The sequence below is a fragment of the Phasianus colchicus genome, chromosome 1 (assembly GCF_987193195.1).
Source record: "Phasianus colchicus chromosome 1, bPhaCol1.hap1.1, whole genome shotgun sequence".
NCBI lineage: Eukaryota > Metazoa > Chordata > Aves > Galliformes > Phasianidae > Phasianus > Phasianus colchicus.
In genome coordinates this window covers 94,066,309-94,084,705 of record NC_143436.1, presented here as the reverse complement: position 1 = coordinate 94,084,705, position 18,397 = coordinate 94,066,309, and the positions used below count along the sequence as shown (strand labels likewise).

Genomic DNA, 18,397 nt, shown 5'->3' with positions numbered 1-18,397 from the left:
CCTGGAGACATCCACGGTCAGGCTGGACAGGTCTCTGAACACCTGATGGAGCTGTAGGTGTCTCTGTTCATTGCAGGGGAGTTGGGCTAGAGGGCCTATACAGGTCCCTTCCAACTCAAATGATTCTATGATTTAAAATACAGAAAAAGCTTATATTCCATCATCTACAAATTCACAAGACTGGCACAACTGTCTACTCTAGCAGCTAGTCTCAAAGGAAAAAAGATTGTAGATAGAGGGCTGCTGGTGTTGAGGCCTCCAGAGCCACACTACGCTGGGGGTTTGCCCCAGGCTGGGTTTAGTGCCATAGGCCAAAGACTGCAGGGCAACTGAAGCACAGCAGGTGTGCTGTGAGAAGATTCACCTCAGAAATTCAATCCTAACCCCAAAGAAAATGGAAACAAAGATGTTGCCTGCGCACTCCTCCCGAAGGATACTTAAAGGACTGTTCACATCTAACTCTAGAATTTCAATGAGGAAATGGGAATTCTTCCCTAAGTCATAAATGTGAGTTAAGCCATCAACACATGTATGCCTCCGATATGAAAACCGCCCACTCTCTGCAGTGCTGCTTAACCCTGCTGAACAAATTCCACAGCCAAAAGCTTCTGAAAAGAGTGTGCAAGAGCTGAAGACTTGCCAGAAAACACTGTCTCCAAGAGTCTGAAGGCAAATTAGCTGTGTAATTACCTGCCTTTTCCTTGAATTCTACCTCTAGAAAGCAGTTCTTGCCACAAAAGGAAATGGCATCATATGAGGCTGCTGTTTACCTAGACGAGGCAAAACGAGGCTACTTGCTGGGATGGGTGGACAGGTACAGGCATGTGGCAACACATGAAGAATTCCAAAATCCACAGAGAGCTGAACTACCTCATGCAAGACTCACACCTGGTGCAGCTCTGCTCCTGATTGCCCTCATACTGGAGAGAAACAAAATCTTTTGTACTTTTGTACCTGTCTTTTCTAGAGCAAGCAGGAAAAAAAAAAGAAAAAGAAAAAGAAAGAAAGAAAAAGAAAAAACCCACAACACTCCATTCTGGTGAGCAAAGTTAGCTTGTTCAAGAAATCAAAAGACTCAACTTTCAAAAAACCCTGAGTATTAACCTCGGGAGCCAAGTCTCTTTGTAACATTTCGAGCTCGCCGCCTCAAGCCCTCCATCACCTCTGAAAACCTTGCCCTGCATTCAGTGCGGGTATTTTGTTATCTCCAGTAGCAGAACAGTGAAGCTCATCAATTCAGTGCCTGGCTGAAGAAGTCAAGCAGTCACCTCTTGTTCCCCATCACAAATGAAAAGCCTTTTTTCCCCTTTATATTACAGGCCGGCAAGTTTTCACTGCTCCTTTTTCAACTAACTTGCAGCATTTGCAATAGTATCTACTCTTTTCTCTACAATCAACACTGAATGGCCTCCCTTGTATACACAGTAACACACAGCACTACAGAATGTCACATACACTTAAGCTTCGGAAGAATTTTATAGTATCAGACATTCAAGAAATCCACATGCAGCCAGTATAGCAGAGACTGCATTGCAATGTATTGCTTTTTGGAATCTTAGTATTTGGCATTCAGCCATTAGCTACTAATTTTCAGATAAGCATGCCTAAATACACATCTTAAAATGCTTCCTGTTACTCCCACTTTTAAAAAATATATCTCAAAAGTATTGACTTTGCTGCTGTCGTTGGCATGCTGCATACAGGAAGGTCAACATCACAGGTGATAAAAGAGAAAGGGAAAGTTAACATGCAGACAAAGATCAGTCAATATGCACCTTCACCCAGCACACTTCAGAAAATGAAACTTCAAGAGCTCAAACGCAATGCCCACTGATCAGCAGGCTTTGGGAAGAAAAGTTTGAGGTTAAACACGGGGATACCACCTCTAACTTAGGAGGCCTTTAAGCTACAGATGGTGGTGAGAGGATGGTCACAGTGTGTGCTCACCCCTCCTTAGGCATCCAGCCCTGGCTGCTGTCAGAGGCACGACGCAAGGCCAAATGGATGTTAGGCGTCACACTGCTCCCTCTCCAGCTTCAGGAGTGTGGAAGAGAAATCCTTCTTTCCATTGCCTGTTCCTCAGGTGGTGAGGAGGCAAGAAAAAGAATGCAAGAATACCAAATGTTCAAGTAATTCTTAAAATCAGAAGAGAGGGAACCCTGGGGCGGAGCAACATAGGAGAGAAAGGCAGGTAGAGAACCGAGCAGCAAGAAGAGGAAAACAATTTCTGAGAGAAGCCCAGAGGGAAACCACTTGTTTCTTTTCTGCTCCAGTCTCCTGGCAGAGCTTTCACATGGTTACACTGCTTATGAGACAATCTACATACAAAATAAGGAGCTGTTTATTTGGGTGAAACTTAGATTTGTGAAATTATTCTGTAACTAGCACTTATAATCAGCTTACACTGAAACAGACAGCAGATTGCACGCACCCTAGGCATCCTCACATTTGCTGTACTGGGAAGAACAGGCAGGACCCAGAGTCAATTTTACAACTGAAAAAAAAAAAAAACCAAAAAACCCTCCACAGCTCAACTTCATCCCACCAAAGAGCACGACAGCCATTTGCAGGCTCCTGAATCAGTGCACGCTTACAGCATAAGATGACAACAGTGCAAGTTGCAAATAACCATTGCATCAGCAACAGCACATTGCAGGCTAAATCTCAGAAGTCTTACGCCAGCCACTGCATTAACACAAGGGAAAAACTATTTTAGCATTGACTGAAAAGAAATGATGCCTGATGCAAGCACAGCAGCTGTCTAACAGCACACAATATAGAGCACCACGTGAACAGAACGTGGAAAATACAACAGCAATTTAGAAATTTGAGGGTGTTAAAAATCATCAGGAAAGCTGCAGACTTGCCCACAGACACTAAAATTAGCAGTCCACACTTTTAAACAGTGAGAAAAGATTCTCAGTAGCATCTCCTAAGCATCTTTGAGATTTTAGCTCATTTTAGCTCAAATGCATCTCTCTGAACTGCCCCCTTCGCTCACAAATGGCACTCTGGTAACAGAGATGGACTCAACACACACAAGGAGAGTTCCTATTCCCCAGACGTACTTTTGATTAGGCTCTGAAAAGCAACACCAAGAAACACTGCTGTACAAAATACAGAGCAAGTTCTGATCCTTTTCCATAATGTGCCATGAGAGGTCAAGGAGAACTAACTATTCACCCAGCCTTAGCAGCAAGGACAGTATGAACCGACATACCTTTCAGAATGCAAATGCAGAATGCTGACCTATACATAAGAAAATCAGGAGAAAAACAGAAATGTGACAGGCAGCTGCACAACACCAGCCTATACCCAAGAGGTGTGCTTTTGTCACTTAGGATGCAAGTAAACTGAAGAGAAAGCCTGCTCTCGCAAGCTTTAGCAGAATAGGATAAGCAGAAACGGCACTAAATGCTGCTCAACATCAGGAAATATCCTATAACAAAAGCCTGTTTGCTATTAGACAGCAATCAGAATTATTACTGTTGTAAGAAAACAACAAAGTTCCTTGTAGGCTGCTGGCAAAGAAGAGCTGCACAGAAGGGAAAGCATTTACAGAGCACTACACTTAACCACACGACTTCCACCTCACCTCACTCCCTGCGTCCCCACTAAATTTTTCAGAAATAAGAACAGGTTTTTAAGAGATTAACGATCTGAAGAGCATTTCCCAGGAGTTTCAGCCAGTTAAAACACACAACATCAAATTAAGACATTTTAAAGAATCCAAGCAGAAGAGCACCAGCCATAATGCAATGCAACAGCAGCCTATAAATGCCTCCTCTGTTGCAGTTTTATAGCCTAAGCCCTACAAAGAACCAAAATGCAGAATACAGAACACACTACCAGTTTGGGTTCTGCCTTTCACCATACAAAACACATTTTATTTCAAGATCTTTGACCCTTTCACAAGGAATAAATAAGCCTCGGACAAGAGATTGCTACAAAGTCTTGAAGTACAGAAGTCCAGTCTATCCCTACGCTGAAAGGAAGCACTCTGCTTTTATCGTACAAGGAGATCCACTTTACTAAAGAAAATAGGTGTTTAAAAAAAAAAAAATCAGTTTAACACTTTCCTAATTATCTTCCCTTGGCAGCTTTAAAGTATTGAGATTTTTGCCTGGCCTTTTCACATTGCAGTACTTTCATCTTTTAGCAGGTCAACACAAGAAATTCACTTCCTATCCATCATCTATAGACGCTTAGTACAATCACTAAGATCTCCCAGAATTCTCTGAGATTCTATTGAAAAAATCTCTCTACTGATGAAAAGAACCATCTTCATTAATCCGCCTGGCAGATGCATTCTTCCCTTCTGATCATTATGGGAGTTTACAATTCTAATAAAGCTGTACTCACATCACATTATTCAGATTACAAAATCTCTGGAAGAAGAACGCTCTCAGGCACAGTCCTCTAAATCATCAAAAACACTTCTTATTCCTAGCTGATAAGCTCTTTAAGAAAGGTTATGTACATAGTTGACTGCTAGGGAAGAGTCACAGGCATGGCCAGACAACCAATTACCACTGAAAAAAATCACCCTGTAAGCAGAACTGAACTGAAATGATAATCATAACCCTATTTTCAATGTGGAACATCCATACTTACACACATTTTAGTCCAAGCTCAGAGTGATACCCACCGACCAACCACAAGCCAAAGCTCTAAGTTCCATGCAGAGAGCCTGAAACAACAGCAGAGGTGAAAGCCGCATCCCTGAATGTCCATTCTGGAAGTTAATAACAAATTAATCATTACTGTTGCTGACTGTTTCAGCATCTATCTATCTTTGCAGAAATGTGCCATGGTTGAATATCATTGAAGCGCGCACACATCAGAAATATCAATGACAAGCTAAGACCATGGCCACTTTTGGAGTTATGGGAAATACCCTACAGGGAAGAGTTTAAATTGAGGCTCTTTAATTTCTGCCTGTGAAGGGAGTGAACGGAAGGACAGACTTTCTCAGCCTGATTTCATAAGCTTCTGCTAAGCCTGGACATCACGTAGTTCAATGCTTGTCCACATATTGTCCTTAAACACCAGCAATACAGAAGCACAGAATCACCAAGGTTGAAAAAGACCTCCAAGATGATCTACTCCAACCGTCAACCTATCACCAATATTTCCCCTCTAAACTGCGTTCCTTAGTGTACCACGTCCACATCATTCTTGAACACTTTCAGGGATGGTTACTCCACCACTTCCCTGGGCAGCCCATTCCAGCATCTTCTTTGGAGAAGAAATGCTTCCTAACATCCAACCTGAGCCTCCCCTGGCACCACTTGCATCATTCCCTCTTGTCCTATCACTAGTTATATGGGAGAAGAGGCTGACCCCCCCTTGCTACAACCTCCTCAGGCAGTTATAGACAGCTATAAAATCTCCCTTGAGCCTCCTCTTCTCCAGACTGAACAATCCCAGTTCTCTCAGCCACTGCCCATAAGACTTGTGCTCCAGACCCCTCACAGTTCTGTTGCCCTTTTCTGGACATGCTCCAGGGCTTTGACGACATTCTTGTATTGAAAGGACAGAGGAAAGAAAACACTAATTAGTTCCACTTAGTTTCCATCTCAACATTAAAAAATAATAATAAACTTAAGCAAACTGAGAATTAAAAGATACTAAGTATGTGAAAAAAAGTCTAGAAATGGACATTATTATTTTTCTGTGACTATCACCATAAATTCAAAGAGTATTCTGCCAACTATTTCATTTCAGGGCTCACTTGGTTTTAAACTCCAGTTTTGTTATTACTTGAAACTCGTGACAGCTTCCACACAGTGCATAATTCAGCATACACGCAGCAGAAATCATAATCAGAATTATAACTCCAAGTCACAGAATAACTGTATAATCCAGTAGCAGTATATTTATGTAACACAGTGGTCTAAGGCAATATTCCTTAGCGTTCTTTAGGCCAACTGATTCACTGGAAGAGATGCCATACCAGTCCTCATTTCGATAGAGACACAGTGAGGAACCTCTGCACAATTTCACTCTCCTGCAGAGCTAAACAACCCAGACAACCTGACAAAACCTTTGCCAGCATTCATACTTCTGACACTGCTGAGACGACTGTTTAGGTAGTAGTGGATTCAAATGGAGAAAAGAAAAGGCCAGCAAAAGATGACTTCATGTACAGAAATAGACATTCTGAAAGAGGGCAAGAGAAAGATTCATTCTCCTAAAAACCTCAACTGTATCCATCATCTGAGAGGCAGAATTCTCTCTAAATGAGTTCTATTCGAATTTCTCAGTGGCCATTCACCCCACTTTATCTGTTTCAATACATATAGCACAGACATCATCTTTTCCAATAAGGAGAAAAGCTTTGGCCCAGGCAGGCCAGCTGGAAGATGCCTTCAGGCTCTTGAACCAGAGCCACAGATGCCCGCAAGTTCCCACCAATGCCCGTACTATGCTGAATGTAAGAACCTGCCCTCTCCACGGGATGCAACACGGCTGAACAAAAGCACAGGGAGCCGTATTTGCTCTATTTTGCACATCTTTAGAAAGCATGTCTCACATCCAAGACATCCAACTTTAATTCAACAGAATATGTTGTAAGACAAAATTGGCTCACACTCAGCAGGATTTACCTCCATGCAGGATTGCCTCTGAAGTACTACAGACCTCTGTTTTAAGTAATGTAAGGGTAAATATAACACTCAGAAGTGAATTACTGCAAAGGCTGTACATGTAATTGCATGAGAGGGATTCAGGGGTCCCACTAAACAGGCAGGTCTTCAGATCACTCTTCTGTCATAATCTAATGGCATATATCAAGGACTTCAAGGAGGTCTTAAAGGTAGGGGCATTAATTAACACAAGCTAAAAATCTCCTCGGCCATACATATGGAAAACAATTGCCAATTTATGATTTATATATTTCTAAGGCATGTAAAAGCAACCATTTACGGAGAGGTGCAGAGCAAACCAGTGATGTTAAATAGTAACGAGAAGCACTCAAATAACTTCGAAGCCCAAGTTCTTTGCTTACCCACTCAAACAGAACAGGCAAGAGCAGGGCAAACTTCCTCTCAACTACTTCCATGTGCAAGTGCCAGGCACAGCCAACACACATCTGGCTGTTTTGCATCAGAGATCAGGTACCGAGCTCATGCAGCCACTTGTCGAAGACCAAATCTGCTGACTACTGTGTCACCCAGGACATGCCTCTATTTCTCCCAGACCAGACTATGTACGTTCACTCAGAAGTGGAGCAAAATCAGTAATTCATTTCACATAAGCCCAGCAAGGCCAGCCTGTAGGCCAGACTCACACCAGCATGCTCAAAAGCAGAAAGTTCTACCTTCACATTACCAAACTGCCTGCAATTAGCTGTCCTCCACCACTTCTTTACAGCATGAGGTCTTGTGTTAGATATCTTCGTCCTCTAACAACCTGCACAAGGTGTAAAGCCCAAAATTTTTTCATCATATTATCCCAGTCAACATGAGAGTTTGAAATCTGAGTACGAAGAAAGAATATCTAACTTACAGCTAAGTCCTCTCAGCAAGTCTTCAATACCTTTAATACACACAGGTCCTAAGGAAAGGGTCCTAAGGTGGTCCAGCATGCCTCACTCCTAGATCTTCTATATCCCTACTTCCTCAGACCTAGGTAACCTTGCTGCCATATTTCCCTCTACCTCCCATCCCATACACCCAAGCCTTCCTCCCCCCACCACCCCAAAAAAAAAAGACTTCATACCATTAGACCAAGTCTATGAAAACCATCACTGTGAAGTGGTAACAAAGCTTTCATTACCACATCATTCAAGGAATGTGTAGCCTGGGTCATTGCTTTCTACCTTCCAAAGCCTCCGGATATCTTTTCACCCCCATGCATAACCTGTTCTTCTTCAAAGTGCACCCTGTGACTCAGTGATTGATCATTTCCCTGGCAAACTGCTCCTCCTAACACATTTTAACCCAAGCACCAGGCACAGAAAGCCTCATGTTAGTGCCTCCTCTGAGAAGGAAAGCTCAGTTTGCATTCCAAAAACTGACTGTTACTTCATGACAGTCACACAGCCGAAGTGCCACACTGGATTGCAAGTAAGACCCTAGAACAAAAAGGTTATTGACCCCAAATTGTCACTCGTATGACAGAAATACTCATGCTGTTCTTTGACCAAATCCATATATACAGAGTTCTCACCCCAGTGCACCAATATCAGAAGTGTGATGAAAGAGGAAAATACAGAAGGAAGAGAAGCCAGCAATTTACCTGGTGGCATACACTAGTTCCAGAAAAGCACTTGAAGGGGGACTAGCTTCTTGTTTTAGATAGGACCTGTTAATTCAAGGAAGTCTGGGTATGGAGATGCCTTGTCCTGGCACGTGCCTGGCATTAATCTATATGTTACCAGCCTCTGCACGAAGAGCAAAGTGTCTCTCAGCTCCAGGAAGGGAGAAAAATCTCTACGTATATATACTAACCAAAAGCCAACTGCTCACACTAAGGGGTCAGTGGAAAAATCTTTCAAATGACCTTTAACAGTTCCTTGGCAAGTAGCTTTGGCTCATCTCAGTTGATCCCTATAGGTTTACCAGGAAGACAAAGTCTGGAACAGTCACACTCTCTGTGCCCTCTTCAGTGCTGAACAGGAGCAAAGATACAAGCTGAAGACTCATTTGTTCAGCTATTTTGGAAGGACAACCCCACCCAGCAACTCTATTAGTAGTGCTGCAGCCACCCCCATCAGCCGTCCCTTTCAGACTCAAAAGGCAGACACCACAATCAATTCAGACACCACAACACGCCCTGCAGCCACACGCATCCCGCTTCAGTCCTTGTTTTATACTCTGCAGGAGTCCACAATTAGATATTTCATTTACCTGCCAGCGGTGAGCAGAAAATTTTGCTCAGAAAGACTCAGACATTTCAAGATTTATTTGCAGAGCTTCAAGAAACTTGTGGCTTTTATCAGGATTGTTTTCTGGCAATAGCTGCCCCAACCCCACCACCCCACACGGACACACTTTTGTCTCATTCTTCCATTTTAAACAAGCTATTCCCTTTCTCTCTGGAGAGAGTGTCCCCCCCCCAGCACTCTTTCCTCACCTTACTTCACCTACCTCTGATTTCTAACAACAGCCACAATTCTGTGCCCATTGACTCCTGTTATATTCTCTCTCTTTTTTTTTTTTTTAATAAAACCCTTCCAAACCTAGGGTAGTGAGTCGTTTTGCAGCTATTGACAGGTGCCTATCAATACAGCTGCCTGCATCCAGAGCTTAGTCAATAGCTTTAATGTCAGTTCAACACTGCTTTAGGACAGAACCATAGGGCTGACGCTTACCTTGCCACCTCCCATCTCCAGATGATCAGAGTGATTTTTTCTCTGATAAGCTGTCATACTATTTACTCCCTCCCTGATGGAAGCCTGCTCCAGGCACTTCAGCTCTCTAAACCAAGACGTATATACTGCATGCCTCATCTAGAGCCAAACTGTGAGATCAAAGGGAAACAAGGTTGATGCAACAGATTTATTACTCAACATTAATTTAAATCTCCATATGAACTGAATATAAACAAGCGTACTCTACATACAACAGAAAGGCTCTTTACATACACACAAATTTCATCCACCTCCCAAAACACGGGATGCTGCTGGGCTTCACCAGGCTTCTGAAAATTTTAACACTTCCTTGGTTGCCCAGAGAAGCTGTGGTGCCCCATACCTGGAGGCACTCAAGGCTGGGTTGGATGAGGCCCTGGGCAGCCTGAGCTGGGGGGGGCAGCCCTGCCCATAGCAGGGGGTTGGGTCTGGGTGGGCTTTAAGGTCTCCTCCAATCCAAACCATCCTGTGATTTGGGTAAAGGTGGAGGTTGTAACATTGGGCGCATATTATGGGTAGTGCTCTGTAAGGACAAAATAGTTTATGGCAAAATCCAGAGGAAGACATATCACCTGCCCCACCATCTAGCACTCTGAGTAGGATTGGAGCACAGAAAGCAAAGACCAACACCTCACTGCTTATTCTACTGGTTCCCACTAACAAATAATTGCCTGTTCTCCACCTAGGTATTACTCGCTGTATCCAGGCGCAAACGCATGCAAGTACCAATAAATCACATGTTACTGAGGAAAGAAATAGTACCGAATCTTACATGATTACTCACAAGTTATGCGAACTCTGTATTTTTTTCTAGATGATTACAGTTGGTACCTTGAAAATTTAGGAAATGTCCTGTATTAGCCCAGCATCTGTTTCATATTTAGAAGCTATTCTTTGCAAACACAGAGGTCACGCTGCTTTTAAAGCGGCTACTGCCAGTTCTCTTTTGCAGTGCAGATTTAATAGCAAATTCCACTGCCACAGGACTCACTGTGTAATAATGAAGGGTAGTGTGTCAATAGATGAAACTGAACACATCAATAAGAAGCTGGCAGAAGTCCCTATGGATGCCTCTCTTGCAACAATCATTTTAATGCGTGTAGGAGAACAATGCTGTTAGAGCTGCTCAAAGATTCCCCACAGCCACACTGCATCAAAGCCTGAAATACAATGCTAAATTCTCTGCAGTTGGAAGTAACAGTGGAACACGCACAGAAACAAAGTCCTTTACACTGGCAATTATTCTTCTGAAGGCTGACAAACCTAAGCAGAATGAGTTTTTGTCAGGACCAGCCTCTTGCTAGCCAACACCACCCCAGTCATTGTCCCACCAAACTCTTTTAACGGCTACCGATATGGCAAGAAAAGAGTCGCTATGAAAGCATGCAAACTGCAGTCATGAAGGAAACGTGAAGCAGCACAGCTAAGCTACGTCTTTAGGGAAGTCAGCAGAAAGGCAAGCCTGGACAGATCAAGCCTATTAGACAGGAAGGGTAGGGTAAGTTCTCCAGGTTTGGGGGGACTAGCAGCAGGAGATGTTTTACAGCCAGCGTGAAGGACAAAGGGAGACACCTGGAGAACAGCCTGAGAGAAGAGCTGAAGCCAGAGAACAGAAGTTACAAACTGCACATAAAGTTTACATTGATTTTTCAGAAAGCCACATATAAGAAAGATGATACACACTTTGTCTGCTGAAGCAGCAGGCTCTCATGAGCAGATACGATCAGTGATCCACACAGACAGGCGCGCTGTTTCAATACCGGCCAATTTGGAGAAGGCAAAAAAAAAAAAAGAAAAAAGAAAAAAAGCCCACTTTTCTACACATTTACAGAATTCTGAAATTGGAATAAAAAGGCAGCTTCCACCTCCCCACTCCTAATTCCAACCATAATCTTTTGACACCTTGAAAGCAACAACAGAGTGCTTTCTCTAGGGACACGAGACTAATTCCCTACAGAGCTTTTAGAAATGGATGCTTTTCCAAGTCTTATAATGTGGCCAAATTTGGGCATTTTTCATAAGAACAGCAAAAGCCACGTTCTTAATGCAAAGTTAACTCCAGCCAAATTTCCAGCCCCTTGCTCAAAAGCACAGAGGTGCTACAACTTCTCAGCTTAGCAGCTGCAATGTTATTATTTGTTGGAGACCAGGGAGGGAGAACTGGCCAAGAAAAAAAAAAAAAAAAAAAAAAAAACCTGCTGCTTCCTGCCTTCCCCATTTCCAAAGAGGAAAAGTTGGAAACAATTGAGCTTTTTTTGTTTGTTTGTCTTCTAAGGGAGAGAAAAAAAAAAAAAAAAAAAAAAAGAGGTCAACCTAGGGTAGACACTCAGCCCTTAAAATTTCAGCCTGAAGATTTGCAGGATAATAAACAATTTCAGAGATGTCCTTCATAACACAAAGTACCAAGCAGACATACTACAGGCATTGCTGGCAGCCCTGCCTATCAGCAGCTGTGACAGCTTGCCTGTGAGCTCCAGTCTTTAATTAGTTCTCATTCCTGAAGTTCACAAGTCAATTAATTCCAAAAACCGTCTTCAGATCCTTTTTTAAAGGAGTAAAACATTGTCCAGGATTCGGTGTCTTAATAACTTACTTATTCTTCCCATAGCTCAGCTAACAATTCAGTTCTTTTACAGCATCCATGCAAATGCCATCTGGCCATAGAGATTATCACAAATTAGCTATTTCAGCTTATTTCAGCTCTTCTTTGTATTTCTGCAGCGCTATTTTGCCACCGCCTCCATTCAGACAAAACAGTTCTCTAGGCTGCTCCTTCAGAGCCAGTCATGTAAGACTTCTCCTGCAGCTTGTCTCACCTTACTGTAACAGTTAGAAGCCCTTCTGCAACGCTGCAACAAGGTTCAAGCAGCATCAGGGCAAACTTACTGGCCTTCCCATACAGCTGTAGCATATAAGAAGACTCAACCAAGGTGCTCAGAACAGCAGTTCTTCACAGCAGCAAATTCTAATGTCCAAACACACCTGTTTATGTGACAGCCTCTACCTTTCTTCTTCGATTCGGTTTGGAGGTACCTTCTTGACCCAAGGAATGGAACAATTCCCCTGCTTAGAGAGGCTGAGAGCTGGGGCTGTTCAGCCCTGAGAAGGGAAGGCTCCAGGGAGACCTGAGAGAGCCTTTCAGTGTTTACAGGGGGCTGTAAGAAGGCATGGGACAGACTGTTTAGCAGGGTCTGTGGTGATAGGACAAGGGGAAATAGTTTCAAAATAAAGAGTGGGGGATTTAGACTGGATATAAAGGAAAAGCTTTTTTCAATAAGGGTGGTGAGGCAGTGAAACAGGTTGCCCAGAGAGGTCAGAGAGGTGGTTGATGCTCTGTCCCTAGAGACACCCAAGGTCAGGCTGGACAGTGCACTGAGCACCTGATGGAGCTGTTCACTGGTGTCCCTGTTCACTGCAGGGGATTTGGACTGGATGGCCTTTAAGGATCCAACTCAAACCATTCTGTGATTCTATGATTCTTCAGGTTGAGAACAAAGGTCATGCAAGAAATGGCTCATTATTCCTGGATATAGATCGTAATGCTTGTACCCATAGACAATGGTTAGTGATATCTTTATCACTAACTACTTTAGGCTTTATCACTTACCACCACTTACTTTTTAAGGAAGCAGAACCTCCAGTAAGACAGGCCTAGGAGCTTATTACAGTAGCTCCAGGAGAAGTCAGAAGGAAAGCATTAAAAAGACATACTTCCATTATGACAGATATCCTCACTTCAGTCCGTCTAATGTCCTTTCTTCCAGACCTAGAGACCTTGACTGACACTGGCATAACCCTTGCTTTACCCAGTCCTTATTACTAACGTTTTGCTCAAGTTCTTCCCAAATTAACTTCCAAGTGATTGATTTCTTTCTGTATCAGGAATAATTCTCATTTTCAGATGTGTCTACTCCTATGCCTCCTAAGACACAGGACTTCACACAAAAATGCATCACAGAATCACAGAATGGCCCAGGTTGGAAGGGACCTCAAGGATCATGAATCTCCAACCCCCCTGTCTCATGCAGGGCCACCAACCTCCCCATTTAATACTAGCCCAGGTTACCCAAGGTCCCATCCAATCTGGCCTTGAACACCTCCAGGGACAGGGCATCCACAACCTCTCTGAGCAGCCTGTTCCAGCACCTCACCACTCTCTCTGTAAAGAGCTTCCCCTGACATCCAACCTAAATCTTCCCTCCCTCAACTTAAAACCATTTCCCCTTGTTCTGCTGTTATCTACCCTTTCAAAGAGTAGATTCCCCTCCTCTTTGTAGGCTCCCTTTAGGTACTGAAAGGCTGCAATGAAGTCACCCTGCAGCCTTCTTTTCTCCATGCTGAACAAGCCCAGCTCCCTCAGCCTGTCTTTGTAGGGGAGGTGCTCCAGTCCCCTGATCATCTTTGTGGCCCTCCTCTGGACCCTCTCCAACAGCTTTCTGTCTTTCTTGTACTGGGAGCTCCAGACCTGCACACAGTACTCCAGATGGGGCCTCACAAGGGCAGAGTAGAGGAGGACAATCACCTCCCTGTCCCTGCTGGCCACCCCTCTTCTGATGGAGCCCAGGATACCATTTGCCTTCCAAGCCACAAGGGCACACTGCTGGCTCATGTTAAGTTTTTCATCTATCAAGACCCCCAGGTCCTTCTCTGCATCAGTGAAAGGCATCTAAAAGCAGACAACTGACACATTCTTTTTCTAAAAGTACCTTACTGAAATATGTAACTGTTTCTTCATTAAGAAAATATATACATCTGTTTTGCAGTTAAGTATTCGGAAAGGATTATGGAGATTGGGAAATAACCACCAAAAACCAACCACACAAAACCAATTTAACCCACCGGTTTTTTAGATGCAGAAATCGTAATCTCAAACGTCCCTGAGCATTTGTTTATGCAGATTGATGGACAGATATGTATTATTTTTTACATACATTCTCCTCTAATCAAGCATGCGGTTGCATTTCTAAGTGACCCCTACTGCTTACTTCAAATCTTGTCGAGGCAGGCTTATACCTCAATTCGGGGATTAGAGCCAAATACAACAGAGGCTACCTAAAGAGAACAAGCTGTTGCCATGTCAAAACGTTGCAATCGAGAAATCTGGAGAACGCGGATGAAGAATTTCAGAAAAAGCACCTGTGCTCCCTGAAAAGTAGTCCTGAACCTGGAAAGATGCGCAAGAGCTGGAAAAAAAAGGTGACTAAGCAATCGTTTGCTAACCTTAACACAGGCTGGAAAGGTAAACACACTTCTTACACCACTCTTGCTTTGAATCCCACATCTTCCCACAGCCTGGTCTGCTCTGCTGAGGATTTTGTGAGGCCTTCTACCTAGGCCTTTAGCCCAGGATCCACCATCTCCTTACCTGTGCTTTCACTGATAAACAACAAAGGCACCGCGTCAAGGAAAAAAAGCTGAGAAAACATTTGCCACAGCCAAATACCTCGGCCATTTCTTGCGTTATTTTGTAAAAATCTGAATCAAGTCTAAGTACACACAAGGGATCATAGAATCATTACTGAGGTCACCCAATCCAACCACCAACCATGTCCCTCAGTGCCACATCTAAACGGTTCTAAAAAAGCCTCTGGGGATGGTGACTGCAGTACTTCCCCGGGCAGCCTGTGCCAACGAACTCTTCCAAACCTCAACTCCTTCCTACCACCTTGGCTATACAGAAATGCATCAATACCTACAGCATGCTGGTTAAAAGAAAGAGACAACTCTCCTCTCTATTGAAGAGCTGCTAGAGAACACACGCTGGCAGCAGCACCCCTCTCTGCACAGTGAAAGGAGGAGCACCTCGCCAGCCTCTCACACAGTGACCTCTGAGCAGTCAGAGTACCTCACAGAGCTGCCAAGTCCCTATAGCAGCAGATATCCACACAGCAAATACACACACTGGGAAGTTCAGGGTTCTTCCCGCTGCACACAAAAGCGCTTTCGATTTTAACAGCACGCTGCAATTAAAAAAAAGAAAACAAAACCCAAAGCACAGCTCAGAACATTCAGACAAACCACAGCTTGACCAGCCGCATGCACATTTTAAGTTATTGTGATTATTTGGTCCGGAATTCAAAAGGATAAAAACGGGACACCTTTCTCAATATCTTCTTTTTTTTGGCTGCGCGATCTTCAGAACTTCACCTGAGCCCTTGATTTCCTGCCTGTCCTACCAAGCCGTTCGCTCGAGAAATACCATTCCCTTTCTGTTTCTGAACAGGGTTATGGGAATTCCCCCTGCGGAGGATCCCGCAGCCCGGCCACGGGGAGAGCGCTCTCTGGCAGTTATAGCAAAGAATTAGTCATCGCGATGTCAAAAGTACGAGCACCAACTAAGTCAGCAAATACCGCTCTGCTCGAAGAAAAGCCTTGCTGGGCGGGGTGCGGGGGCACACTGTCAGCAGTTCGCAGTTCGCTCCCTCTGACCCGAGAGCCCGGCGGAGCGCTGGCGGGGGGCTGCCCTGCGGTCGAGCCCCGGCGGCGGTCGCAGGGCTCGACTGCAGGGCACCCCCCCCGCCAGCCGCCAGCCCCCCGCAGCGAGCACGGCTCTCACCCGGGCACCTCCCTGCTCGCCCACCCCAGCCCTTCGCACCTGTGCGGCGGAGCCCGGCTCCCAGCGGGCCGTACCCGGCGGCCCCGGCCTCCCCCCTTCCGAAACTTCTCCAGCCGCGGCGTGCGGGCAGCTCCGGCCGCTAACGCCCGCGGGCGACAGTCGCCCACCGGAGAACGGCGCAGCCCGGCGGCGCGCCCGGCCCCCTTCCCGCGCCGAGCGCCGACGGGCCGGGCCTGCCCTGCCCTGCCCTGCCCTCCCCGCTACCTGCGGCCGAGCACAGCCCTGCCCCGGCCCCCTCCCGCCGCCCCCGGGCTCACCGAGCAGCAGCAGCAACAGCAGGAGCGGGAGCAGGCAGGGCGCCCTCTCCCCGCGCTGCCCCATGCCGGCGGGTGCCTCTCCCTTCGCCAGCCGGATGGCGGCCGCCGCACGCGCTCTCCTCGCCTCCCTCCGCCCGGGGACCGGCGGCCGCTCGCCTCCCGCTGCCCTGCGAGCGCTCGGAGCCGCCCGCCCGCCCCGACCGGCCGCGCCGAGCCGCGCAGCCAACCACAGAGACAAACTTTCCCCAGCGCCCGCCCTCGCGCGCCCCCGCCCGCAGGTAGCGGGGGAGGTGCGGGTCCGGCCCGGCCCGGCCCCCGCCGCCGAGAAGGGAGGGAAGAGCCGGAGCCGTCCGCCCGCGGACAGCGGGGCAGGGGAGAGGGGCGCCGCTGCACGTGGCCGAGAGAGGCCGGGAGGCGGCTGTGGGCTGCCCGGGGCCGCGCTGGCGCCGCCATGGCGCTGCCCGACCCCGACCCCCGGGCACTGCCGCTTCGGCCCCCTCCGCCGTGTTAAACGTGGGTGCTCCCTCTGCATGCGTTTGCTTCCCCGACTCCGTTCAGGCCTATGTGATGGAGCCAAGTCCACCTCACGGATTTCACCGCGTGGGACACGTCTGTATCCGGCCTTGAGCCCCTCGGCCCTCTGCCCCCACCGCAGCATGGCCGCTGCGGGCTTCACCCCGAGGCCGGCAGCACACCTGGACTTGGAGCTGGGCTGGGTGTTCCCGGCAGCAGGAAGTGCGTGCTGTGTGTGTACCTGGGGATGGTTATCCGGCTGCGTTTTAGATTGGACTTTGTCATTCATTCTGTCTTGCTTTACAGTAAGGAGGGTGTTGCCTGATAGGAATGAGACTGAACCCTCCTCAGACGAGTTGAGAGAACTTTCACCCTCCAACCACAATTGCCTGAGCTCCAGTTCGGGTGAGGTGAGGTGCGACACACAGCCCTGTCCCACCAGAGTTAGTCTAGCTTAGGAATGGGGCTGCAGCTGCCAGTAGGATGCCTAAACCAAACAAGGCTGCCTTCATCAGTGTTTACTGTGCTCCTGTGCCAGCTTGTTCGTGCCACCTGCTTCTATCGCTTTCCTCCGCCACCATTCAAATACATTTCTTCTGAACTTCTTCACCCAAAAACATTCCCTCTGTAAGCCGCATCCCTTGTGTCAAATTCAGAAAACAGAGGAGATCTCACCATTTTACCCGTCTACTTTCATCATGCAGTTTGAACTACTGATCCCTTCATCAAACTCTAGTCCAAATATCTCCCCCTGCGCTCCTTCAGCCTGGCAGCAGCAATTGTATGTATGGGCATGGCTCATTGTATGCACAAGCATCCTGCTGACAGGAGCCCCTGTGTGCCTGCCCCATGCTCCCCATGTTCGTCTGCTGGGTCGGGGTTACTGACGAGGACCTGCATTACAGGGCTGAATGGCTAGAGCAGCAGATTTCTGCAAGAGGTGGCCTTGGAAAGCCTTTCCTTCTGGTTATCCCATTTGGAAGTTCCCACGGTATTCACTGTAACCAGCAGATGCAGATATCTGCTTCACTATTGCTTTGCAATATTAGTGGTGCTGGTAAAAAGGTAAATTCCTGCTCTCCTGAGCTATGATGTGGTGTTCTCAACAAGTGTCAGCTCCCTTTTTTAATTTGCCTTTACTAGAAAGCCTTTTCCTTCCCATACAGATCTGAAAACAGAAGGGGCCACTGTAACCCCTTAATCTGACCTGTACACATGAGCCACAGAGCTTTTCTCAGCAGCTGGATCAAAGCAGGTTTGTTTGAGAGACAGCACATCTTGCCTTAAAGGCTCCAAGGAATGGCAAGTGCCTTACACCACCTACTAATTTGTTCCAGTGTTTAATTATTCTTGCTGCTAGAAAATTGGTTCTTTCAAGGTTGAATTTCTCTAACTTCAGCTTCGAGACGTCAGAACCGGTTACGCCTTTGTCTACAAACCTGTGCTCCTATCACCTCTCCCTGCTACGCTGAATAGGTTTTCTTTGAAGCCTTGCATTGTGTGATTCGGTTTCCAGCCCCTGCAGCATTTTGTGGATTCTCCTATATTTCCAGTGCTTGTTGACACACAGGCACTGACCCTGGATGTAATATCATTGTAGTCTGTACACATGCTGTACACAGAAAAAAAATCATTTCTTCATCATTATTTGGTTTT

General features: G+C 46.1%; 1 protein-coding gene across 2 annotated transcripts in view; it reads right to left on the bottom strand.

The window, feature by feature from the left end:
• PTGFRN (prostaglandin F2 receptor inhibitor) overlaps positions 1-16,415 on the bottom strand; it is a 66,617-nt gene extending 50,202 nt beyond the window's left edge. Inside the window, exon 1 of one of the 2 annotated variants that reach the window (XM_090120720.1) lies at positions 16,229-16,415. In XM_090120720.1, the coding sequence (XP_089976846.1) occupies positions 16,229-16,292 (64 nt within the window). In that variant the 5' untranslated portion in view covers positions 16,293-16,415. The remainder of the gene's footprint in view (positions 1-16,228) is intronic. The other variant, XM_031612707.2, reaches the window with a different exon arrangement.
• Positions 16,416-18,397: the final 1,982 nt, after the last annotated feature.